This window comes from Podarcis melisellensis, assembly GCF_964234715.1.
Source record: "Podarcis melisellensis genome assembly, chromosome: 4".
Taxonomy (NCBI): Eukaryota; Metazoa; Chordata; class Lepidosauria; order Squamata; family Lacertidae; genus Podarcis; species Podarcis melisellensis.
This window is the reverse complement of record NC_138531.1, coordinates 32,167,254-32,193,051: the sequence shown is the minus strand read 5'-3', so window position 1 is coordinate 32,193,051 and position 25,798 is coordinate 32,167,254. Positions and strand designations below refer to the sequence as shown.

General features: G+C 45.3%; 1 protein-coding gene and 1 long non-coding RNA gene across 3 annotated transcripts in view; one reads left to right on the top strand and one right to left on the bottom strand.

The window, feature by feature from the left end:
• The window catches only part of ATP10A (ATPase phospholipid transporting 10A (putative)), a 146,868-nt gene that overhangs the window by 113,072 nt on the left and 7,998 nt on the right, over positions 1–25,798 (top strand). For both annotated transcript variants that reach the window (XM_081907524.1, XM_081907523.1), the window contains 11 exons: positions 720–937; positions 5,008–5,202; positions 7,437–7,998; positions 9,955–10,058; positions 10,347–10,473; positions 12,110–12,294; positions 13,390–13,714; positions 16,914–16,990; positions 20,081–20,206; positions 24,073–24,273; positions 25,596–25,676. In XM_081907524.1, the coding sequence (XP_081763650.1) occupies positions 720–937; positions 5,008–5,202; positions 7,437–7,998; positions 9,955–10,058; positions 10,347–10,473; positions 12,110–12,294; positions 13,390–13,714; positions 16,914–16,990; positions 20,081–20,206; positions 24,073–24,273; positions 25,596–25,676 (2,201 nt within the window). The remainder of the gene's footprint in view (positions 1–719; positions 938–5,007; positions 5,203–7,436; positions 7,999–9,954; positions 10,059–10,346; positions 10,474–12,109; positions 12,295–13,389; positions 13,715–16,913; positions 16,991–20,080; positions 20,207–24,072; positions 24,274–25,595; positions 25,677–25,798) is intronic.
• LOC309367970 overlaps positions 7,173–25,798 on the bottom strand; it is a 57,155-nt gene continuing 38,529 nt past the window's right edge. Inside the window, exon 3 of the long non-coding RNA XR_014167420.1 lies at positions 7,173–7,191. This is a non-coding gene — a long non-coding RNA (uncharacterized lncRNA). The remainder of the gene's footprint in view (positions 7,192–25,798) is intronic.

Genomic DNA, 25,798 nt, shown 5'->3' with positions numbered 1-25,798 from the left:
TCTCTCCTATGCTTCTAATGCTCTCCTAATGAGCTGCAGCTCTTCTCAGGAGAAGCTAGCGATTAAACCAAGGACCTTAAACATGTAAGATGTACACTCTGCAGCCGAGCTTTACGCTTATCCACATTGTATGTTTCTTTTGGGGGTGTCTTCTTCCATTTCAGTTTGGTTCTAGAGAGCCAAATCCGGAGCAGAAGTAGGGCTTGTATATAGTCTGTCAGTGGCACCCTTGTAATTTTGACATTAAGCTACTGAAAGGCATTAAAATGCCATTATCAATTAATTTGACCTGCATGCTTTGCAGCCAGTACTTGTGGAGTAAGAAATCTACAGCTACGGCCAGGCATCCCAAACCGAACAATTTCCAGGCGTGTCTAATCCTGTGCCTGTTCTGCTGCCCATACCTGCAAATGAGAGGGGATTGTGCCCAACTTCCTAATTCCCCAAAGAGTTAAACAACTGAATGCAGCATACTGAGGACTTAGCATCCTCAGAACAGAAGACATTTCAGTAGTAGGGCTTCCAGGCTTCTAAGTCAATCTATTGTCTCCAAATCACATCCTCTGAGAAACCAGGCTATGTGTTACTTTTCCTTTGGGGTTAGTCACTGGTTGTGTTGGCAGTGTTACCCAGCGCATTTTTTATCTGTTCTGTACTCCTATTTCATTTTTGCATTTCTTCCACAAGCCAATTTTGTTGTTGTTATTTCTTGTCAATAGCAAAACGTATTGCCATGTACCAGGAAGCTGATTCCGAGGATGAAGAAGCTGCCCCTAAACCGGCGCCATTGTCCCAGCGGGATAGTATTAGCAGTCACCAGAGCATTAAGGTTGTCCACAGGAACCAGAGTACAAAATCTCATAGGCGCACGGGGAGCAGAGTGGAAGCCAAAAGAGCGAGCATCCTCTCAAAGCACACGGCTTTCAGTAGCCCCATGGTAAGTATTCCCTTTATGCTGGGGTCTTCCCATTGTTTTAATCTTCCCATATCTAGGCCCCATCTGCACTATACATTTAAAGCAGTATCATAGCACTTTAGACAGCTGTGGCTTACCACAAAGAATCCTGGGAAGTCTAAAGGTTGCTGAGAGACCTCTATTCCCCTCCCTGAGCTGCAGTTCCCAGAGTTCCTGTTAAACTACTCTGGGAATCGTAGCTCTGTGAGGGGAATAGGGGTCTCCTAGCAACACTCAACACCCTAAGCCAGTGGCTTAGCGCGCTGAGACTTTTCCAGTCGAGTGAAGTACAGGTGCTAGGCTGCGTAAGGGATCTGGCACGTCGGGGTCACCAGATGTAGGAATGAAAATCACGGGAGACGAGTAGTAGGTGTCATGTGAGAGGCGTCTGCCGGGGAAGTCCCGGGAACTCTCTTTTATTGAATATCACAAACATTGCCACAGGTGTACTTGTGGTTGATTGGTTGATACAAACACAAAGAAACTCATTGCCTATTGGTTAATGCAAATGCAAGGCGGGAATTACATGTGAGGGGTGGGAATTACATGTGAACATTAATCACTGGTAGATTAAAGGCTGGGAAACGAGGTTGGGACTAGACAGGCATGAAGCCTCCTAATTAATTTGTAACTAAAGATTAATATAGCATAAAACAATTACTAATGATTGATCATAACATATAACAATCGAGTTCCGTAGCTGTGGTCAGCTATGCACTGAGAACAGGTCAACATGAACTTAAGATGAATTGAGCAAAGGAAAGAATGTCTTGGTGTTTGGAACAGGTTCGTACAGTGTGTGCAGAAACAGAGAAAAGATCATGAGCGAGAGTTCCCAGAATGCAAGAGAAAAGAAGCAATGCTTCCCATAGCAAGACTTCCCATAAGGCCACAGTTATGTGCAGAAGGAAAACTTCCCTTTATTAACCAGTGTGTCATGCCCCCCTGGGGTGCCTTGAATGATGGCCAGGGGTGCCACAGGCAACACTGTCCTCTGTCCCTCTTTCCTTCCCTCCCTCCTCTGATGCCCTCTTGCATCTCTGCCTCCCAAAGGCTTGCACAGCTGTTTGTTGTGGGAGCCCTGGCTTCAAGCTCCCCAGGTGAATGGTGCCTCTGGGGCTGGCCAGGAGGTGCTTCCCAGGCCTCAGTGAGGCAGTGTGAGGAGGCATCTCTCTTTGGGGTAGCGGGTGGCAGCTCAGAGACCAGAGGTGGCAGCTGTGGCTGCTCAGAGGACTCACAAGGAGAGAGGAGAGACGGCTAAGGGAACGCTCCATGAGGGAGGCTGTTTGAAAAAGACTGAGTGACATAACTGGGCTCCTGAGCCCCACAGGGGTGCTGCAGAAGGAATGTAGATGGTCAAGGGAGCCGTGGCCTCAAAAAGGTTGAAAGCCTCTGCCCTAACCAGACTATATTTCCCAGGATTCTTTGGGAGAATACATGACCAATCTAAAGTACTATGATACTGCTTTAAATGTATACTTTTGATGGAACGTTAGTTGTACAGTGGTATCTCAGATTAAGTACTTAATTCGTTCCGGAGGTCCGTACTTAACCTGAAACTGTTCTTAACCTGAAGCACCACTTTAGCTAATGGGGCCTCCTGCTGCTGCCGCGCCACCGGAGCCCGATTTCTGTTCTCATCCTGAAGCAAAGTTCTTTCCCTGAAGCACTATTTCTGGGTTAGCGGAGTCTGTAACCTGAAGCGTATGTAACCTGAGGTACCACTGTACTTAGAATAGGGTTGTACAACTTGTGGTTTACCAATGCAAATGCAAACCATGAGTCATCTACACTGCATCCCACCGCAGACTCAATACGTTTCTTGGTTTTGTTCCCTTTGGGGAACCGCAAAAGCAAAGTGACACCTGACACCTGTGTTCAGCTTTGTGAGCAACAAGCTGTGCAGGCCTCTGCTCATACCTCTGTTAGAATCTTTCATGTTTCGGTTTTCTAACACGTTGTTTCCTGCTATGCACTCTGCAGGTTTTATGCACGTTACCTCCCCACCTTGCCCCCCAAAATTTTGAGGCCAGTCATTTTTATAATCGAAGAGCATTGTGGCTCCTTAAACACTGTTTATTACGGCATGAGCTCTCATGGATTTGAAAAGCTGCCTTGCCAGATGCCCGAGTCCACGAAAGCTTATGTCGCAATCCAGTCTTTTAAAGTGCCACCAGACTCTACAGCTGTTTTTGCTGCAAGAGACGTCATGCGGCTATCCCTAACTTTTGCAAGAAAATCACATGCAGTTTGTGCGCAGCGACTGATGTATCCTCCTTTGATGTTTGGTTTTTGCTGAGGGAGCAGAATTAAAATGCCTCAAATTCCTCAGTAGATTCCAGATAGACACAGGGAGGAGGCAGAAAAGTTGGAACAGAAGCATCAATTCATGGTAGGCACATGCAGAGTAATTTTCGGATTGTACTTTGCAAAAGCATGCACAAAGTTTTGTCCTTTCATAAGGTAGAAAATTCTGAAGGAGGAAGGCCTGGTTAGAGCATCTGATAAAAGAGAAAATGCCAGCAACAGTGGTGTTTGGCATGGAGACTGATTCCTGAAAGGGTCATGAGACACTACAGTGGTACCTCGGGTTACATACGCTTCAGGTTACAGACTCCGCTAACCCAGAAATAGTGCTTCAGGTTAAGAACTTTGCTTCATGATGAGACAGAAATTGTGCTCCGGCAGCCTGGTGGCAGCAGAAGGCCCCATTAGCTAAAGTGGTGCTTCAGATTAAGAACAGTTTCAGGTTAAGAACGGACCTCCAGAACGAATTAAGTACTTAACCTGAGGTACCACTGTAATTTGATAAAGGAGCAGGCCTCTCCTGATTTTTATGATGGTTACTGACTGCATACACACCAAACCTATAAAGTACACGCCCCCCCCCCACCCAAGGGTCCGGGAACTGTAGTTTACTCCTCACTAGGGCCATTGCTATTTTAAATTACTGGGCGTTGGTAGCCCTTGCTGATCTACTGCAGCTCACCCACCGATCTACCAGTAAATCCTGGCTGTCAGGGATCGTGCTGAGGAGGTCTGCACTGAAGATGAATGGTAGGAGGCTCTCCCTGCTCCCAATCCGGATTCTGAATCTTCCCAGGAGCAATGGGACAGTATAGATTTGGAGCAGTGGTTTGCAGAGGGGCATAGTTCAGAAGACAGAAGTTGGGAAGAACTGGGTGGTGAACAGCTAGAAGAAGAACTGGGAAAGAGAGAGAGTTAACAGACTCAATTTCTCTGGAAAGCATTCATCCGCTCAGCCCAAGTTCAAGGAGAGCAGATAAGATGACAGCACAGAAAGCACAGTGGTTGCGAGATCAGGTTGCAAGACACATAAGTGACGGGGGTGACTAGGGGGGAAGTGGGGGGATCCCTTAATTGGGAGCACCTTCATCCCTAGGAATGGATTCTTTGTTCTCTTGCTGTGTTCATTAAAATCTCTAACTAGTAATAGACTCCTTTCGCTTTGTTCTGTTTATCTCCTGCCAAAGGGGGGGGGGGGAGGAAGTTGAGTCCCTGAAGCCTGACCCTAGCCTACCTTCTGCTCACCCTTTCTGCAATACAACTGCACTAACACAAGCTTCAGAATTACTGGGTATTACAGTTTGTTTTGGAGAAGCGAAAACATATTGGCGTTTGAATCAATACACATACCGCCAACGGTCTTAGCTGAAAACTTCTCTAAAGATGATTGGCAGGTGCACGGTCAAACATTGTTGCTTTCAGGTTACTCTTAGGATTATGTACCCCGATGTAAACAAGGAATGGTCATTACTTTGCTTCAGAGTGTTCGCAAGCCATGGGGAAGATTATCCCACCCCCACCACCCTTGCATACTGGAAAACGGTATTTATAAAGCACAGGGCTTGAATTGCGATATTCCGTGGGGCAAGAAAAAGTGGGTTTCTCCAAAGGCACAGATGGGATTATGAGAGATATGCTTGACAGAGCACATCTGCAGAACAAGCTCAGCCTGGAGACTTGGAAAAGGGTGCCTTCGAAATGCGCCAACCTGCAAGGGATTCACTTTGCCTGTCTTTCGATTCCAGGAAAAAGATATCACGCCAGATCCTCATTTGCTGCAGAAGGTCGACGAGTGTGCGAGCTACCTGGAGATCACGAGGAGCCACGACCGACCGTTATCGCAGCTGTCCCCCGAACTCTCTGACATCTTTGACTTTTTCATAGCGCTGACCATTTGCAATACGGTGGTCGTCACCTCTCCGAACCAGCCGCGGCAGAAGGTAGGTTAGGGGATGTTAGGTGCCGCCGTGGTTGCTCGAGAGCGAACAGGCAAGACTCCCACCAATCTTTCCCAGGTTTTATTAATCTGTACAAGACATTTACAGTGCAGAGTGTCTCAAGTCCATGTCTGCTCATTCGCTAGCAGAATCTGGGAGTGGGCGGTCCTTAAATTTTCCCCAGCATAGCAGTCATTTGACACCCAGCCTTCTCCTCCCCTCTCTCCGTGCGAACCGACTGCGCAGGGAGGGCGCTGGCAAAGGGGGATTTTCCTCCCCTCCGCCTTGCTCAGGCTCGGTGTTGTGGCTCTCTCTAGCATCTTCTGATCCCTGCATCCCTTCCTCACCGGAGGAAGAGCTGCTTCGCACGATCTTCAGAGGCTCCCTGTAACACAACTGCCCTTCCACCTCTTGCCTCTCAGCGGATGGCAGTTCCCTGACAGGGGAGAAACCGAGCAAAGAAACTTAAGCCTGCTTTAGGATAGATTTTTGAAAGCCGTGATGTGAAAACCTAAGAAGAGGCTGCTGGATCAGTCGTGATGGCCCATCTAGTTCTAGTCCCTCATCCTGTGCTCACAGTGGCCAACCAGATGTTTGTGGGCAGCTGCGACTCTTGCTTCTGCAGACATTGGTGTGTCCACTCTGAAAGAATCCCTACAGAGATAATGGCTCTGACTCCTGAAAAAGTATAGTTTGATCCTGAGCATGTCCTCCCAGGCATATTTACTGCCATTTCCATGGACTTTGTCAAGGGCAGCGTTGATCTCATTAAATTTAATTGCAAAGAACCCTACACTGGAGCCGTATTGGGGGGGACGACCAATGTCTGATTATTCCTCTTTTCAGGCAATACAAGGATGATTTTAAACCACTTGGAGCTTTTGTTTCTAACAATTTAGCATCATATAAATTTTGTTAAACAAACAAAGAATACTACATTGGGAGAAAGGCGATATATTTGTGTACATCTCATTTAAGGATTCGCGTGGCTGACAACAGTTATTCGTGCCTAGGGCTTGTGCCTGCTCCTGATGGCTGCACCGTCAAAGTCAGATAGGGCAAGAAAGGATGAAAAGGGGCAGATGCTTGGACTATTGAGTTTTTAAAAATATAACCACAGCAGTGTTGTTGGGCTCCAACTCCCATCAGCCCCAGCCATCGTGGCCAATGGTGACGGTTTATGCTGTTGGTTAGAGCATGGTGCTGATAATTCCAAGGTTGCAGGTTCGATCCCCGTATGAGACAGCTGCATATTCGCGCATTGCAGGGGGTTGGACTAGATTATCCTCAGGTTCCCTTCCAACTCTACAATTCTAACATCTGGAGGGCCACAGGTTTCTGTGCCTGCTGTGGAATAACCTCGTGCGCTGTTTTTATTTTTTGCTTTTGGAAGCCTTTTATTAGCTCCAGAAATGTGTGCAAAGCATCCGCTGTGCTCTGCTTCTATTAATTTGCACTGTCAGATTTACATAGGCTGATTTCTCACCCAAGTCTCCCTTCTTGGTGGTTGCTCCTTGTTTCTTTTTCTTTTTATAAATTTATTTATTTGGTTTTTCAACTTAAAATTTTGCAGAAATATATCAAACATAAATAATAAAAACAAGATTCTGAGGAATCTCCTGGACTTCCATCCTCCCCTTTAGTGGGTCCTATTATTAATCAATTCCGCATCTTTTATAAAAATCCAAACCCTTTACTTCTTCCTTTATATCCTGAATCAATCTTAAACTACAAGTGATATTCCAATCCTCCTAACAATTTTAACTGTTTACAATGGTCTTTAAGATAAGTTATAAATTTTCCTCATTCCTTATTGAAATTTATTTCTGACTCTTCCGGTCATTTTAGCCATTTCAGCATGGTCCATTAACTTCACCAGCCATTCTTCTCTGGTAGGAACTTTATCTTCTTTCCATTTCTGGGCGGGTAACATCTGTGCAGCTGTGGTTGCATACATAAATATTTTTTTCTGCTCCTTTGGGATTTCGGCACCTAGAATTCCTAAAAGGAAGGCTTCAGGCTTTTTAACAAAGGTTATTTAAAACATTCTTTTTCAATTCATTATATATCATTTCCCAAAATCCTTTTACTACCTTACAATTCCACCACATATGATAAAAGGTGCCTTCTTTTCCCTTACATTTCCAGCATACATTTGAGCATGTTTTAGACATTTTTGCTTATTTACTAGGAGTTAAATACCACCTGTACATCATTTTTGGTCCTCGTTTCTTAAGGTCCGGATCAGATTTGAGCTGAAGTCTCCCGTCAAGACCATCGAGGACTTCATTCGGAGACTCACGCCCAGCCGCCTGACGTCCGGCTCCAACAACAGCAGCTCGTCCAGCCTGGCCACCAGCAAATCGACACAGCGAGCTGGTTCCAGCATGATCTCGTCCGCATCCACGGAAAGCACTTTACTCAACGAAGAAGAAAAGCTAGCCAACTCTGCCCAGGTGAATAACAATAGCTACGGTTCCCAGCAGCCCAAATGGACACTGGGCAATGGGCCGAGAGAGGGTGAACTGCGCTACGAGGCAGAGAGCCCAGACGAAGCCGCCCTTGTCTATGCGGCAAGAGCCTACGACTGCGCTTTGGTTGGTAGGCTTCCTGACCAGGTCTCTGTAGAGCTGCCTCACCTGGGGAGACTGACCTTTGAACTCTTGCACATTCTGGGCTTCGATTCCATCCGGAAACGGATGTCTGTGGTGGTCAGGCATCCTCTCACCGATGAGATCAATGTTTACACTAAAGGAGCGGATTCGGCTATCATGGATCTCCTTCTGCCCTGCTCTTCAGGTACAAACTTCCCCTCTCGGGTTATGGAAAAAAGCATAACAGCTTAGGGCTGACTTTCTCTGCCACAACACAGATAGATTTGTGCCCTGCTGTAATTTTTTTTGAGGAACTATGTTCGTAGCATCTTCTGTCTTTATGATCTCTTTAGAAGCAGCAACCTGACAGTGAGGTATCGGCCCTTTGGCTGAACAAATCTAAAAATGGATGAGCTTTCACTCGCTCTAGTATTCAATGTATTGTGCTGGGTTATTTTTTCCCAGAATTTTTATATTTGGAGCAGTTTTCCTGTCCATTTGCAGAGATTTGTGTTCTGCACTTAAGCAGGGGGGATCTGAAATCAATAAAAAGTGGCGATGTTCTGTAGTCGATGCTTTGATGTCGCCAATAAAATATGAGGCTGAAATGAACTCTGTACTTCGGATTTGCTAGTCAAATTGGATTGTTTTCTTTGACACATTTGCAACTTGTGGATCCGTGAACTTCAGTCCTTTAGTCTGACAGCAAATGTTGGTTTCAGCATAAATTTCCTACCATAATTAACTTAATATTACTGGAAAACACTAGAGCAAATTGCCGTGAAATCGTTTTCGTTCTGCATTATTTTTTTAATAAAATAAACAAATATGCAAGCTTGGACTTTTTGTCCTTCACATACGTAAGTTAGATTAGGACCACAGAATTAAGAACCGTTTGTCATTCTAGCACTGAAAGTAAGCTTCCCAATACTGATATGCTACTTAGATCTTGCAACCTAAAAAAACCTGCTTCAGAATGTCTGTTTCTTGCTAGCTGAAAGAGAGCACTAGTTAAAGAAATGTGTGGTGACAAATGCAATCACGTCTTATTATTACTATTTAAAATATGAACAATTTATAATGCTCATTTATTCAGTAACAACACGGAACTGAATATTGTAATTGGCTTAGGTTAGAGAATCCTGGGAAATGGAGGATTATTTGTCACAGAAACAAGTTTTTAGCCCATATATATATATATATATATATATATATATATATATGCAGGTTTTGGTGTCCTCGGGTGTCTTCCCGTGTAAAAGTTGGGGTGTCTAGGCACGGGAAGACACCCGAGGACACCAAAACCTGCATTCCTGTACCCGTGAAAATCTACGGAAGCATATATATATATATATATATATATATGGTGAGAGAGAGAGATGGTTTCTACTCCATTTTGTGAAGACCTCTGATGGCTCACCAGAGATAATTTAAGTAATACATCTAAAAATAACAAAATGCCACCCAGTGTAAGTATTAACAAATTCAGCAAAGCAACCAAGCTAAAGTTGATGCTATGCGATGAAGGCTCAAAACTCCAAATCCATATCAGTGCATTTCTTTCTGTCCCTCCCCTTGTTATCGTCTCTTCTACCTACTTTTCCTTAACAAAAAAACAAACCAACCTCAAAGCTTAGAAGCAAAGTTAATAAAACTCCAGTATTGTCCAGAAAATCAAAACATTCCATAGGTACATGGTCTTGGTGGCATCTGAGGCCCATTGTCTATGTACCACCCTAGTTCCATCTCTTTGATTCCCCCCATAGTGAGCTACATTAGTGCAACCCAGCACAACTCATTTTGTAGAAATAGGATTGCAACCAATAAAGTAGGACAGACATGTCCTTCTCATGGAATAAATGATACACCTGTAGCTATATCAATGCAAGCAGCTGAACAGAAATTAAACATTAAAAAATAATAATACAAGACTCTTTGGCACATTTTTAAATAAGAGAAAAACTATGTGGCATACACAAAATACTTGCCTTTCAGCAGGAAGATTTGGGGTTTCCAGGGGGATATTAGTGTTTCTATTATATATATGGCTTTTGTTTCCAGCCACAAGGGAGAGAAAAGGATCGTTCATTTTTAGACTACAAAATTACTGGTATTTAATAATTTTTAAGTGTTTTGCTTTTTTAAAAAAAAACATTTCCAGATGACCCTCGAGACAGACATCAAAAGAAAATCCGAAGCAAAACTCAGAATTTTCTTAATCTTTATGCTGCTGATGGGCTGAGAACTTTGTGCATTGCAAAGAAAGTAAGTGCCTGAAACCTCCTAAATTCATTTGGGGGCGGGGATCTCACATATATGGGGAATGGGGAGGGGGTTGTTATTTTATTTATTTATTTATATATATATATATACACACACACACACATACACACACACACACATATATAACACAGCATGAGGTATTTTCAAACCTACTGAAACCATGGGGTTTTTCATTCGGTGTCTCTGTGCTGGTCTGTGGCCTTTTATGTTCCTTTGATGTGAATGTTCCTCCTCCTTGCCTCCCTCCCTCTTTCTTTCCTTCTTCAACAGGTCCTCAGCAAGGAAGACTATTCCTGCTGGTTAAAAAGTCACATTGAAGCAGAATCTTCCATCGACAACCGGGAAGAGCTGCTGTTCCAGTCAGCCGTGCGGATAGAGACTGATTTGCATCTTCTAGGTAACAGCAAGCAGGAAGGAAAAGCGTGTGCCTAGCAATTGAGAGGGTGAATTTGAGGCGCAATCTCTCAGTGGTTGCCATTAATCTCTGGAATTACTTGCAGTCAGGTGGTATATCAGCTGACATGGATGCAGCAAATTCTGGAACACCTGATTGCGCTTTTGATTTTCCTAGTCCCCCTAGTCCCACATAACACAGTCATACCTCGGGTTGCGAATGTGATCCGTGTCGGAGGCAATACACAGTGCTGCGTCTGCGCACACGCCTGTTGCAATTCAGCGCTTATGCACAAAGCACAATTTAGCTCTTCTGCACAAGTGCCAAAATCCGGAAGTAACCTGTTCTGGTACTTCCGGGTTCGGCGCAGTCCGTAACCTGAAAACGCGCAACCCACGGCATTTACAACCCGAGGTATGACTGTAAAGGGGGAATTCAAGTGGAGCCCTCAGTCACAGAACAGCTTCTGAGCCAGTCAGTGCCTGTTAACTCCATTGACAACCACCTTTCACCTTGTTCTGTAGGATCCATCAACATGCTTTTTAAGGGTCAATGAGAGCTTCAGGGGGAGAGAGGAACTGCAAAAATCCCCTCCTCTTTCTTTTTCTTTTAATTATACTTTGTTAAGTTTCAACATTTTTGACATATACAATCAAAACACAATTTTGTCTTTTATTTTTGTCGACTTCCTGCCCCGTTTTCCATGGAGTTGTTGTTTCTCCCCTTCTGCCCTGTCTTCTGTCTATTAAATCATAACCACAATATGATATACCGTATTTTTTGCACCATAACACTCACTTTTTTCCTCCTAGAAAGTAAGGGGAAATGTCTGTGCATGTTATGGAGCGAATGCCTACAGATGGCGGGGGGATCTGCTGCAGGCGTGAGCAGAGGATCCATTGTTCCCCTTCCTTCCCTCCTCCGTGGCTTGCTTTGAAACAGGAAAGCGGGGGAAGAGCCGCTGAGTGGGGAGGAGAGAGGGACAGAGAGTCTGCATTATTAACAGCATCCTTCTCCACCCACCCCACACGTGCTCCTTGTCCCTTGAGTGCTTTTCCTTCCCTCCCCACTTAAAACATGGTTACAAAGCACGGATCCACATGGATCCTCAGGATTTTTGCATTGGGCTACCCCAAACTCACCGTCAGATCACATGTCTGTGGCCACAGCATGAACCAAAAAAATCATACATCTGCTGTTTCATTTAGAATATTTTTTTTTCTTGTTTTCCTCCTCTAAAAACTATGTGCGTGTTATGGTCAGGTGCGTGTTATAGAGCGAAAAATACGGTAATTACTTCTGTTACTCATACCTCAAATCCTACCTCGCGAGTTCATCATACTATATTTCTTCACGTGGTCTGAAAAAGGCATCCATTCTTCCATAAAACACTCATCATTAGATTCTCTTAATTTTTCCAGTTCTGCATAGTCCATTATCTTACTTATCTAGTCTTCTTTGGTGAGGACTCATCCCTTCCTCTTTCCTTACCGGAAGAATCCACTGCAGCGGCAGTCCCTACGGTGGTGTAGGGGTGGCACTGTCACTCTCCCAGCTCCCAAATACACAAGGTTAAGTGTGTGTGGTTATCTATTTAAGTCCTGGTTTTATTTTTGCTTCTGTTTGCTTTGTGTCGTAGGTGCGACTGGCATTGAGGACCGTTTACAGGATGGAGTTCCAGAAACCATTGCAAACCTGCGTAAGGCTGGGCTGCAGATCTGGGTTCTAACTGGAGACAAACAGGAAACAGCCGTTAATATTGCTTATGCCTGCAAGCTGTTGGACCACGACGAAGAAATCATCACCTTGAATGCTGATTCGCCGGTATGGTGACATTGCCGTGCAGTGCTGGGTCTTGTAAATCTAGCAGGCTCTCAGCCTTTCATAGCATGTCTGTCCATGCTGGAGGCTTACTAAACATGTATACCTAGACATTCCAGTGTAATATGTGAGCTACCAAGCCAAGCACAGCCTTCCAGCCATGCGTGGATGCCACCCTGCCCTGGGAAGGCTTGATAAACCTCATTTTTTGCTGCAGTGATTGTCCTCCATCTGGTAAAGGTAAAGGGACCCCTGGCCATTAGGTTCAGTCGTGGCCGACTCTGGGGTTGCGGCGCTCATCTCGCTTTATTGCCCAAGGGAGCCGGCATACAGCTTCCGGGTCATGTGGCCAGCATGACTAAGCCGCTTCTGGTGAACCAGAGCAGCGCACAGAAACGCCGTTTACCTTCCCGCCTGAGCGGTATCTATTTATCTACTTGCACTTTGATGTGCTTTTGAACTGCTAGGTTGGCAGGAGCCGGGACTGAGCAACGGGAGCTCACCCCGTCACAGGGATTCAAACTACCAACCTTCTGATCGGCAAGTCCTAGGCTCTGTGGTGTATACCACAGCAGCACCCGCATCCCCCCTCCATCTGTTAGGCCACATTAAATGTGTGATCGGCTGTGTTCAGATTGCAAGTTCTGCCAGCCTGGCCTGGAGGTAAAATGTCCGAAAGGGATGTGCTTGACTTTGAATCACGGAATTATAGAGTTGAAAGGGACCCTGACGGTCATCTAGTCTAACCCGTCCTGTAATGCAGGAATCTCAGCTAAAGCACCCAGGACAGATGGCCATCCAACCTCTGCTTAAAAATCCTCCCAGTGAAGATGACCATTGCATATGGAAGCTCTTCTGCAAAGTTCTAATGCTGTTTTCTTTTTTAATCTTCCAATCTCTCCCCTCCCCTCCTTCTGAGTGGCTGTCCTTATTCTGGTGGTTTTCATTTATATGTTGCTTTGGATAACACTGATTTAAAGAAATTAGGAATTTCTCAAGTAAAGCAAATCGAGATCATGGAGCAAAACCCAGAGCTTGCCTCTTTTTTCTTCTCGCTGTAACTCCACACACTCAATTTCTTATTGTCTTTTATTCTAGGAAATGTGTGCCACATTGCTGGAGCAACACTTGAAGCGCATCGAGTCTAAATGTTCGAACGAAGTGGCTGAAAAACCTACCGGGAACTCGCAAGTGAGGTTCACCCCTCTCTATGTGCCGCCATCACCCTTGGTGCATCCCAACTTGGGCTTGGTGGTTGATGGAAGGACCTTGGCCTATGCCCTCGAGAAAGGCCTGCAGGACAAATTCCTTTCGCTAGCCAGGAGGTGCCGCTCTGTGCTGTGTTGCCGCTCGACCCCAATTCAGAAGGGGATGGTTGTGAAACTGGTCAGAGACAAACTCAAAACAATGACTTTGGCAATAGGCAAGTACCTTGGCTTTCAGACTGATTAGCAGACACATTTTCTTTCTTTCAGCCAGAGCTATCCCTCTTTCATTTAAAGTGGAGGTGGGGAACATTTTCTAGCGCGAAATGTTTCCTTCCCTTCCTTGCATTTCTTGTGGGCAAACTTCCAGGAGCCACATGGCTTTGGTGGAAGCAAAAACCAGTGGAGAAATGAATGTAATTTTTACAGTAGAAATCACTTCTTTGTTCAGAGCAGTGCATAAGCTGCCACAAGCTTTTAGGGCACTTGCGAAGGACAACAAGATATGAAGGAGATGGCAGACAGATTAAAACAGAGAAGGCAGCTTTTGTGGGGAAATGATATTTGCCAATTTGGGGGTCAGCGGGAGGGTGGGTCATACAAAATTGAAATTGATTGCATGAATTTTAGACCTTCCTGAGCCATTTTGGTCTCAGGCACCCTCCCCACTTGAGGTGGTAGTGCATTTTCCTTTGCTAAGTTCAGAACATGGCAAGAAGCTAGCCCTGTTGTATTGGGGAATCCTGCTGCCCACAGTGCTTGGTGGGACACTGGGCGCCTGTCCCAAAGTCCTGCCCTTACTATCTCACAACTTCCTGTGCAGGGAAGGGTGAAGGAGGAGGGTGGGTGCTTAGCTCCTATCTTGCAGAAGGCAGAGCAGGATGGGGGCCACGTAGGCCTAACAACCCTACCCCTCCCTCCTTTGCCAAGAGGAATTGGAGTCTTTAACTCCCACCCCTTAGTGTGGGGTCCCAAACTGTGTTTCATTAGACATTTTGGAAAGTGCTTGTTCAAGATTCCCTCTCCCTCTCCCAGTCCTCATTTCACACCAGGGTGCTGTTGGCAGGTCTCTGTAATTCATCAGGGAGAAACCACAAAAAAGTATGATTTCCTTGGGAACATTTGGTGCTCTCTCATCAATCTCAGCCTGCCTTTCAGCCTCTGGAACTGAGGAAAACTCTTTTGTTTTTCCACTACTTCACCACCATGTATTACTTGCCGAGTGTGTTCTATCGCTATTCTTGGCACGATCCTGCAGGTTCTGGAAGAAGGCATTTCCTCTCCAGTCTTGTGGGAACGGTTATTCCTTTTGAAGGGTGAAGACTGTGAGGTATTTCTTGTGCATAGATGAGGCGTCCCCAGAGTGATTTCTGCCTGAGGCAAAGGACAAGATGGCGCCCTCCTTGCCATTCCACATACAAAAGCCAACCAGACTGGCAGATAAACCTTACTTTGAAGCTGGCGACCGGGCAGTGCTGTCCACCACACTTAAGAACAGCGGTCTAGCTTGGGGGAAGAAGCGGTGCAGGATATAGGGGACTCATCCATCTTCCCAACACCTAGAATCTGCCCCCTCCCCCCAAGCATCTGCTGCCTGAGGCTCACTCTGCCTAATGGCAGGGCTGGGCCTGAGTGGGTTTGTTTTACAGAACAGGGCGGTGTTTTCCAGCTTCGTATATTCGACTGGTATCTGTTTGCAGCACTGTGACTGAAGCGGGGAGGGCGCCAAGGCTTTCTTTCTGACCAGCCATGCCTCCGATCCCCATAGCATATGTTCAAGGGCCAGTGTTCTCTGGAAACACCCACTAGCATAAATTGCACTTTGGCTTCACGAGCAGAGATCTGAAAATTACACAGACTAATGCAATGAGAAACCTGGGTTGTGAGAGAAAGAGCGCTATCCTCGCAAATCTAATTGCTTTTGCTTTAGAGAAGAAACAGACAATGGAGATTGTTTTTGCATGCATTTCCCTTCAGCGCTTCTGCCCCCGAAAAAAATACCCTTTTAGGGTATATGATTATTGCGGGCAGATATAGGAGCAAAGGTCTGAAGCATGTTTTGCATTATTTTTGAGAAAGATAATGCTATAAGGTCAGCAGCAGTGCTTCAGAACAATGAGAAAAAGGGCAAGTCCATCTGCTTTGACAGTCTTATTAAAAGATAAAGCTCAGTAGAGCCTGTGGTTGCCTATTATTTCTGGCTTTCTTCTGTCTCCACAATTAGAATCGTCTTTGCTGACTGGCGATTAATTAACGTATGTATTTATTGCTAGCATTCCCCCCCCCCACACACACACACACCCCAGCTAAAAAGTCTCCCACAGCTGTTTGGGAGTAAAAGCGAGTAGCCTGAGAGCAACAGCAGGCAGTAAAAGAAGGCAGCCCCTTTTCTTGGGCTTACAATCTAAAAGACATGACATGAAAGGAAAGGAGAATCTGTAAGGAAGAGGAAAACAAGCAAACCCACTTGGAGGGGAAACAGTTCATGGAGAAGAGAAGCCACAGGAATCTGTTTCTCAGCAGGGCCTATGGAGCGACCCTGCTTTCCATCTCTCCCTTTACACCAAAGATTGGAATAAACTCACCAATGACTGAGAGATGGTGCATTTTGGGTGACACCAATTTCCCCCATTTAACCATTGGGTGGAACTGAATATATTGTTCTAGATATAATAATAAACTATACCCCACCACCACCCAAAAAAACCACTGCTCTTCAGCAGGTCGATCCTATTTGTTTCTATGAAGATGCATCAGATTATCAGAGCCAAACATTGCACTCTCACAGAACTAACTCAAGGGGACTAGAAACTTGTTCTCTCTTTAAAATAAAATATCAGCATTCTAGGTGCAGTTCTGCATCCGTTACTGTATGGTGCACATCAATTTGCAGAACACGCACCTTCCTGAAACTACTTCCCATGTGTACTTCCAACTAGACAGGTACTTTACAGGTACGGGTGGCCAAGTGAAAAAAGGACAGGGTCCCTACACATTTTAACAGGTGTGCAAAAGAGGGGATTTCACCATGTGCAGTTTTTCATGCACCTCTATCAAAACGTAGGAGTTCAGTTCAGCCGTACTGTTGTTTCCAAGAACAGGGTTCCCTTTCTCATTTGTCTGGCATATTTGCTAAGGAGAACAGGTGTGCTGCTCTGCTTCATACTACTTCATTTGATGGTTAAGCATGTAATTAGTGAAGTCCAGTCTGCACAAGCAATTTAGATTGGGCTTTGCAATTAATTCCACAGCAGCGTAGTCATTTCACTGCTAAATATGGCCCTGTTCCTTTTTCCTTTTCCCTTGATTTTCCATTGCTTCTTTTGCCACTGGTCATGTCTGCTTCAATTAAAAACAAATGACATCTCTTTCTCCCTCCCTCCCTCCCTCCTCTCCGCCAACCCCAATTGTTACCAGGTGACGGAGCAAACGACGTCAGTATGATCCAAGTAGCTGATGTTGGTGTGGGGATCTCGGGGCCAGAAGGCATGCAGGTACCGTATGCAGACCGAGAAGCCACCCCGGGAAAGAGTCGGGTCCATATGTTTTCCATATGTCCACTTGCATCTCGTTCCCCCGTTGTGCTGCAGCAAGACGCTTTGCGACAGCCGCTGCAGATTTCCGAGGTCTCGTGAGCTGCCTGCCCCAAGGTGGGCCAGCTGGGCTTTGCAAAAGTTACTTTAGCAGAGCTTAAATTTGCGCAGCCTCACCTTTTGGCTAAGTTTCCTTTATAAAACTGTAAAACATCTAAAATACTTTAAAAATAGTTCTCTTAATTTTTCCCCTCAATTGCCATGTACAGTGGTACCTCTGGATACGAGCGGGATCTGTTCCAGAGCCCTATTCGCATCCAGAGCAGAATGCAACCCATGTCTGCGCGGGTCGCTATTCGCCCCTTCTGCGCATGCGCGTGATGTCATTTTGACCGTCTGTGCATGTGCGAGCAGCGAAACCCGGAAGTAATGCGTTCCGTTACTTCCGGGTCACCGTGGAGTGTAACCTGAAAACGCTCAACCTGAAGCGACTTTAACCCGAGGTATGAGTACCTTGAATGTTCTGTTTTTCCTTAATTACTGCCTTTTGCTCTTGACGTCTGTTCCTGTCTCCTAGAGTCATCATTCAGTACAGTTGTCTTAACTTTGTACAACTAAGAGCACAACCAGATGGCGGTACTTTTGGGGATTGGTAGCACTGCTTTATCACGCCTGAGCCCTTAAGTAGAGAGGCACTTCAGACTCTTGCAGGTGCCCTCCCTCCCGCAAAAGCAAACAGGGGCCACACAATGTAAGAAGCTGTCTGACAGACAGAATGTGAAGCTTTTCCCACGGTTGTATTTCTATCATAGAAAGGGCTTGCCCTATTTCGTTTCTGCCTGCCACGCAACTGTTAAAGGCAGAAGAGACACACTCTCCTCCATTGCTAACCCTAAGCCATGCAAAGAATTCAGTGAGAAAATAGCAGCAGCAAAAATTAGGAAATGATGTGTTAATATGCAGTGGTACCTCGGGTTAAGTACTTAATTCGTTCCGGAGGTCCATTCGTAACCTGAAACTGTTCTTAACCTGAAGCACCACTTCAGCTAATGGGGCCTCCTGCTGCTGCCGCGCCGTTGGAGCACGATTTCTGTTCTTATCCTGAAGCAAAGTTCTTCACCCAAGGTACTATTTCTGGGTTAGCAGAGTCTGTAACCTGGAGCGTATGTAACCCGAGGTACCACTGTATTCTGAAATGAGAAATACTGAAAATGGACACCTGTGACCATATAAGGTATAACATTCACTGGCAAGATGAAGTGAGGAGACGCTGGAAATAAACACACACCTCAAGCCTTGATAAGCAGCAACAAAAATTCTCTGAGCATGTGCAGTTTTCTGCCTTAAAAACATACTTTATCCACCATTGGGTTTTTTGTTTATTCTCTCCTCTGCCTTGGGCCAACCAGTAACTCCCAGCCTAATCTACCTCACTTGGCTGTTGTGAAGTTCTAAAAGGGATATTAAAATGGCTGCAAAAAAAGAACTTAGTCTTTATATTATAGGCATCAGGTTTTATTTCCTTTAACCACAGAGATGCAATTTTGTTCTGTAAAGGGCCATGTTTTCTCATCCACGAACCTTAAACTAAGAGCTTGTTTATACCTTTTCTTGGAGGCTTACCTCACAAGAGAGGCCTCGGATGCCATAAATGCAGAGAAATCTTGAGAAAAGAGCAGCTTTTTCCATCATCTCACTAAATATTTATTTTATCACCAAGTATCGTCTTGGCTTCCATAAGTGTTGGTTTTATGAATGGGAATTATTAAATAGTGGTTTGTGCCACATGCCGTTGTTCCTATGAAATGTGGAGGGAAATTGAGTCTGTCAGGGCGTTCAAATAGCTTTCTCCTCTCCTCTTTCTCTCCCTGATCAGAAATAGACCTAAGGGGGGGGGGGGAGGGAAATGCAGTCAGGCAATTTTGTGGAAATACTAAAGTAAACACGTTTGCATTTTCAATCCATTATGTAGAAAGATTGAAGAACAGAGAAATGGGAAAACTAACGGACAGTCTTCTAATATTTATAAACAGCAAGTTAAATGTATCGTTCATGGCCAGCCATTCTTGGACACCCTCTCTATTTGTCAGGCAGATTCCTGGCGCATTGCCTGGGGTGGCTGGCTGGCTGGCTGATGCCAATAGGTGCCGAGGGTCCGAGAAGGACCATTGCTCCAGTGTGAATGCCAGCTTTGGGAAACTGATCAATCATCTTCCCCATCTCCCCCTCCAGTAGGGGTGGGGGGGGTGATCAGAGTCTGTGAGTGGAATATGACTGAGAGAGAGAAATGGAAGGGATGGAGGATCTGGAAGCATCTTAGAGAGCATTTAACTCCCCCTGGGGATCTGGTGTGGGGCAGTGAACATAAGAACTTAGCAGCTGTCTGCTGAGTCTAGCCAGTGGCCCCTCTAGTCCAACATCTGTTCTCCCACTAGCAAGCCAGGTGCCTATGGTTAGCCCAAAACCAGGAGCTGAGCAGAACAGTGCCCTCCCCTTTTGTGATTCCCAGCAACTGACATTCAGAAGCACGCTGTCCTGACAGTGGAGGCAGAACATGGACATTGTGCCTAGTATTCATTGGTGGCTTTGTCCTCCATGAATTTAACTAAACCTCTTATTGGTGGACATCACTGCCACTTGTGAGGGGCGGATTCCATGGTGTAACTAGGTGCTCTGGGGTTCTACTGCACTTATGCTTACATAAACCATGTATCCTTACTTCCTGTGAGCCCAGAAATCCCAATGAAATGGGAAGCGCTGCAGAATATATCAAGCAATGAATGTTCCAGCGACATCCACCGTAGCAGTTCTCAGTGGAGTCAGTTGCATAAGAATAAGTCTTCAATTGAAAGATTGACAAATCAGCCTTGGAGCATTTTAGTAAGCTGATCAGAGGACATTTCCTCCCTTTTGTGAATATCTGTGTTCCCAGCATTATTTCAGGGTCATCTGTGGATTTCTGCTTGTTTCCACCTAAAATTGTTTTATATATATATAAAATGTTCAAGTAACATCTGCAGAAGGATAATGTCAACTCTTCTTGCCTTGAAGGCTGTGATGGCAAGTGACTTCGCAATCCCAAAGTTCCGGCACTTGGAAAAACTCTTGCTTGTGCATGGCCATTGGTGTTACTCACGACTCGCCAACATGGTGCTGTATTTCTTCTACAAAAACGCAGTAAGTGTGTGTTAGCTTTGTAGCCTGAACATGTTTCCGGATTGTACTTAGGAGTGCCTTTTCACTTATGCCATCTGCTGAGAAAATGGCGACGCTTTTGATTTTTGCTTTGACCTGTTAATTGTGACTCGTGCTTGCAGAACCTTGCATGCACAACATGCAGAAACTTCTTTTGGAGGCAGAATATGGAGCAGAACACAGCACCCTGCCATGAATGGGGAGGGTGCAAAGCACAATGGCCCTAAACGACCTTGGTCCAGTATATCTGAAGGAGCATCTCCACCCCCATCGTTCTACCTGGACACTGAGGTCCAGCACCGAGGGCCTTCTGGCGGTTCCCTCACTGCGAGAAGCCAAGTTACAGGGAACCAGGCAGAGGGCCTTCTCGGTAGTGGCGCCCGCCCTGTGGAACGCCCTCCCATCAGATGTCAAAGAGAACAACAACTACCAGACTTTTAGAAGACATCTGAAGACAGCCCTGTTTAGGGAAGTTTTTCATGTTTGATGTAGTACAGTATTTTAATATATTTTTTGGAAGCCGCCCAAAATAGGGGAGGACAGGAGGATGTTACTCCAGTGCTCCAGAATCTGTGTTGACTTCACACAGCGGGGATGGGGAACCTATGACCCTCCAGATATTGTTGCACTCCAAGTCCCATCAGCCACAGCCAGAATGGCTGATGGTCAGGAATGATGGGGATTGTAGTCCCGCTAATCTTGGAGGACCACAGGTTCCTCCATTCTATCCTAGAGCTTCCTAGGAACAATTCACTTTGCTGGTTCTGAACTATAGTCACCGAAATGGCTTGGACCCAAGTATATGAGAGATGTGTTCAGTCGCACTCCATATAAGCAGCCCAGATGCTTGTGTTAAGCCAAACTTTGCACAAATCAGCAAACATGCAGGCTCCCGGAAAGGAGATTTTGTCCTATGGTTTGCAGCTTGTGGGATGCCTTGAGAGAGGTGAAACATGAGCCAAGGTTTGGACTGGACCCAGACCACGGTTTAGCAAAGCAGCCACAGTATCCTCCATAGGAGCCTGCACATTTCCTTGTTTTGTACTAAGCCATGGTTTGCCATATTGTTAACATGAGAAGGAGGTGCTTGTGATGGTGAAGCCTTGAGGAGAACAATCTGTGCATCAGGCAGTCATACAGAGGAACGGTGACGCAGCATGTCTATCAAAAAAGAGGAAGGAGAAGGAGAGATGGAGGAGGAGAGAAAGATCAGGGTTTGGGGATTAGGATCTTGTGATGGGAAATTTGAAGCAGTCGGATTGCGAATTAGTCGTGTGACAGGTGGAGAGAAAAAGTGACAGACAGCATGGGAGACAACGTATTCTCCCGACGCCTCTTGGTGGGCAAGGGGATGTTGTGTACATACTGTAGTTATTTATCATCTGTAGGCCTTTCAGGGTAGTAGGTGTTCTCCCTTTCAGAAGCCCAACTCGGTAGCATTCTGTGGAGCAGATGCCATAGTTCCACATTATCCCTTTATTTTAGGAGTTTTCATCTGGCAACACTTGTTAAAATGCAGATGGCTGGCATTTACAGGAATAGCAGACCCTGCTGTGTGACAGGAATCACGTGCCGAAGAATCAGTCTGTGTAAATTTGATAACAAGAATAAGACTTGCTACTTAGGGATAAGTTACGGAGCAGGGTTGGCAGGTTTGAGGCTTGCCTAAATCTCCTCCTCAAGGTCCACCAGCCAGAATCATTCACAGCGTTGCAAGTTAGGGCAACATTCAATAATCCACCAGGATATAATAGTAAACAGTAAAAATTAGTAAATAATAATTAATCCGTTTACACTTGTCAATTACAATAAAGAATTACAATATGATGAAATTCCTGGCCTCTGAGGTTGACCTTTCAAAGAACTTCTCTTAACATAATTCCTGGAATACTGGGGTCAGCAAAAGCACTGAGCCTCCAGCAGATTAGGCTGACAGAATGATTTTGCAGGCTCTGTCTCAGCCTGTTCATCACCTGTATGAAGTCCTACAGCCCAGAGAGCAGGTGCCTCTGAAATTTGCACACATTTGGATTTGAGGAAGGGGGGGGGAAACAATCATGCAGTTCAGTTTTGCATTTATTGTACGAGTTCCTGATACGTTTGCTCAGAGGCTGCCTATAAATTAAACATAAAGCTTTCAGAATCGTCTTGTCCTGAAGATCCCTCAGAGAGCAATTCAAGTTTCAATAGTTCTTCTTCTTGTTGTTTTTAATGAGAATTCCTAAGGCAGAAAGGCTGAAACAAGTTTGCGTTGGAGTAGCATCTTTGAAGCCAACAGAACTACTCCAGAGAAAATTGTTAAGATGACTGCACTAGTAGTATCTGACCAGGGCAGCCTTTATTTTTCTTGCTTGTATAGCCCGCATTGTAAAAATGGAAATACGGCAGATGCACTCACAGAAATGCACATTTGAGATGCCCTGTAATTATAAATTATTTGCGATAAGCATCTCAGAATAATACAAGAGCAGAAGCACTTGTAGCATCAGCAATTTTCTGTAGAAATTGTGCAGCTGGTTTCCTGCACAGGACTGGGGTCGGGTGGGAGTTGCACTGGTCAGAGGACCCCCCCCCCCTTAGTGTGCCAGGCATCCAAACATTGGACATCCAGGCTCCATCTAGTCAAGACCTCCAGGTATAGAGTGGTATATAAATTCAGTAAATAAAACAACAATAAATAATCCATAGAATTTCACCCTCAGCATGTTGGTGTTTATGCATGTGATAAGCCATATGATATTCAGTAGGTTGACCCCCAAGCTTGCTGAAGGGGCAGGGATGGCTGGCATGGTCCTGATCCCCCTTTAAATGTGTGCAACAGAATGGGGGCTTGGGTTCTGAGTTTGCAACCTTTAGGAGCAGTTGTGTTTAGCTGCTCACTCTGAAATCACAAGCCGCCAGCCTCATGAAAGATCAAAAGCCTGTTGTGGGGACCCGAAGAATAGAAATGCACAGCAACAATTCAAGTGTTATAGAGCAGAAGTTGGGGGGCCTGTCATTGGACTCCATCTCCCATCAGCCCCAGCTAGTATGGCCTATGGGCAGGGACAACTGGAGTTGTAGTCCTGCAATACCTGGAGGGTACCAGGTTTCTCACCCCTGATGTAGAAGGATTTGGGTTCAGATAAGACTTTATCTGGTTCCCAGTTTTCCTGCCCTGTTGATTCGGTGGGGTGAAGTGGAGAGTAGACACGAGTCTCGGAGGAAGCTTCCCACATGACCATTGCTGGAGGGAGAACTGATTCTAAAAACTTTTGTGCTGTCTTTGACCTCAGTTACCCAAAGCAGCCACAAGGATATCTAAAATCAGGTCAGGGTTGGGTGAGAACTGGACAGCCTTTGTGCGATTTGCATGGGATGTGAGCTTTGCACAGCCCCATTGTTGGTCTCTGAACTTCTACACAACCCACACATAGGCTGGTTTGGAGAAACTGGGATGGAAGGCGGGGTGGTTTTAAAGTGCCACTGTTTATTTTTATTTATTTTATTTTATTGCAAATGTAGCAGAACTCAGTGTACTCTTTTGTAATCTAAATCCTTTTCCATTTTGGTTCCTGGGACATCTGCCTGCAGAGTTACCACTTTACAGGGGGGGGGGATGAGAAATTATTTTTGCTACCTATATGCATACAGTTTCTCTCCCTCTCTGAGTAGATTAAACTATTGTTAAGCGGGCTCTATTCCTTTTGTTCAAAGAAAGTTCAGGCACAGAGATGGGGCCTCTTTTCTGGCAGCCCAAAAAGAGAGTTAATATATCCAAAAAGTTATAGAATGATGTTATGCTTGCAAGTCCCGAAGGTTGCATATGGTTAATGTGTCCCCCCCCCCTTTATTTTTTCCCGTCAAAGATGTTTGTAGCTCTTCTCTTCTGGTTCCAGTTCTACTGCGGGTTTTCCGGGTCTTCGATGATAGATCAGTGGTACCTGATCTTCTTCAACTTGTTATTCTCATCCCTTCCCCAACTGATAGTTGGAGTGCTTGATAAAGACGTACCAGCAGATATCTTAATTGCTGTGCCTCAGCTCTACAAAAGTGGTCAGAACATGGAGGTAAGGGGTGGGCTGGGGGACCTTGCCTTTCCTCTATGACCCTAACATCTCACAGTGGGAGATTGAAACTGGCCGGTCGACCTTCACTAAATATTTAAGTCATAATAAGCGTTGCTAAGGAAGTTTGAAAAATTGCTTGAGCTGTGTAAAGAGCACAGCCTGTCAGAGAGTTCTCTGTATAAAACACCGTGTGACATTTTCCCACGAAAAGCTGTTTGGAGAATACAGGCAAGAGTGAAATATCTTGTGGGTTCCTCTGAAGAGGAATGCTAAGGAGCCAGATTAGGTTGGGATCAGGATGTCGTTTGTAGATTTCAAGAGCAGGAAAGCACAACGTAAAGGCAGGTGAAGAGTCATGAAAACCTCATTCCCCAGCCCCAATAACTATGAAACTTCATCTTTAAAGATAATGAGCTGGATCCAGATTAAGTCAGCTGAACCTTGTTCCCATTGAAATCCATGGGGCTCATGGCTTGTCTTCCAGTTCACTTAGTCTGGATCCAACACGTCCTTTGGCGAGTTGATATTGTTGTCAGTAACTACAGCCTTGAACAAAAGTAGAGTCATGTTTAGGAACCTGATGGTCAGGCCAGATCAGGAGGCAAGAGGTAAAAAATGTAGCTTCAAAGATTGTGCATTGTGGGAATATCTGGCGGGCTATGGATGGAAGTGAATATGTTCAAGCTTATCCCATGACAGGCTGGCTTGGAAAATAAGGTGAATCACTTCCAATAAGATTGGTGGGAGGGGTTACGTCTGAGCCAATCAGACTGTCATCAGTCACCCAGCCTCCCCTAATCTCTCCCCCCCCCCACTTCCCTTTCAACCCCAGCCAGGGGGCAGAAGAGACAGCATGACTCCTTGTGTGGTGTAGCCACATGATTGTCATGAAGACTCAAGGCCTTTTTCCTCCCAAGGAGTACAGTAGCTCTTTGAGGGGAATGTTGGGCAGGTTAGAGGCTGAGAATGGATAAGTTTTAAGAAGGAAAAAAGACTTTTGGGGGTGGGGGCTGATGAGCTACGTAAGAGGGAAGGTAGATTTAAGGCTCGGTTGGGGGATAAACTCAGAATTCAATCTGCGGCAGAGAAAAATTGGAGGTCTTGTAATGATGATCACTTTTTAACTGAAACCCTCAGAGCTTGTATGTGGGCATGAACTCAGAGATTTTCACGAGCATCTCTAGATGGACTGACTGGGACAGAAATCCACAACTTGAGCTGCTCTGTGCCTTTTTGCAGTTGATTTTTTAAAAACAGAAAAACATACAAATTGTGTCTTATCGGATTCAAAGCTTTCGCTTCCCCCTTTTTTTCCATTGCAGGAGTACCAGCCACATATGTTTTGGATGAATATGATTGATGCTCTCTACCAAAGCCTGGTTTGCTTTTTCATCCCATACTTCGTAAGTTACCAGTTGTAGACATGCTGAAGCTCTGTGTGTGTGTTCTCTTGCCCCCTTCCTACCAGCTGCATTCACCATTGCGTGCTGGGAGAGCACATTCTGCCCACATCCCTGGCTTCATT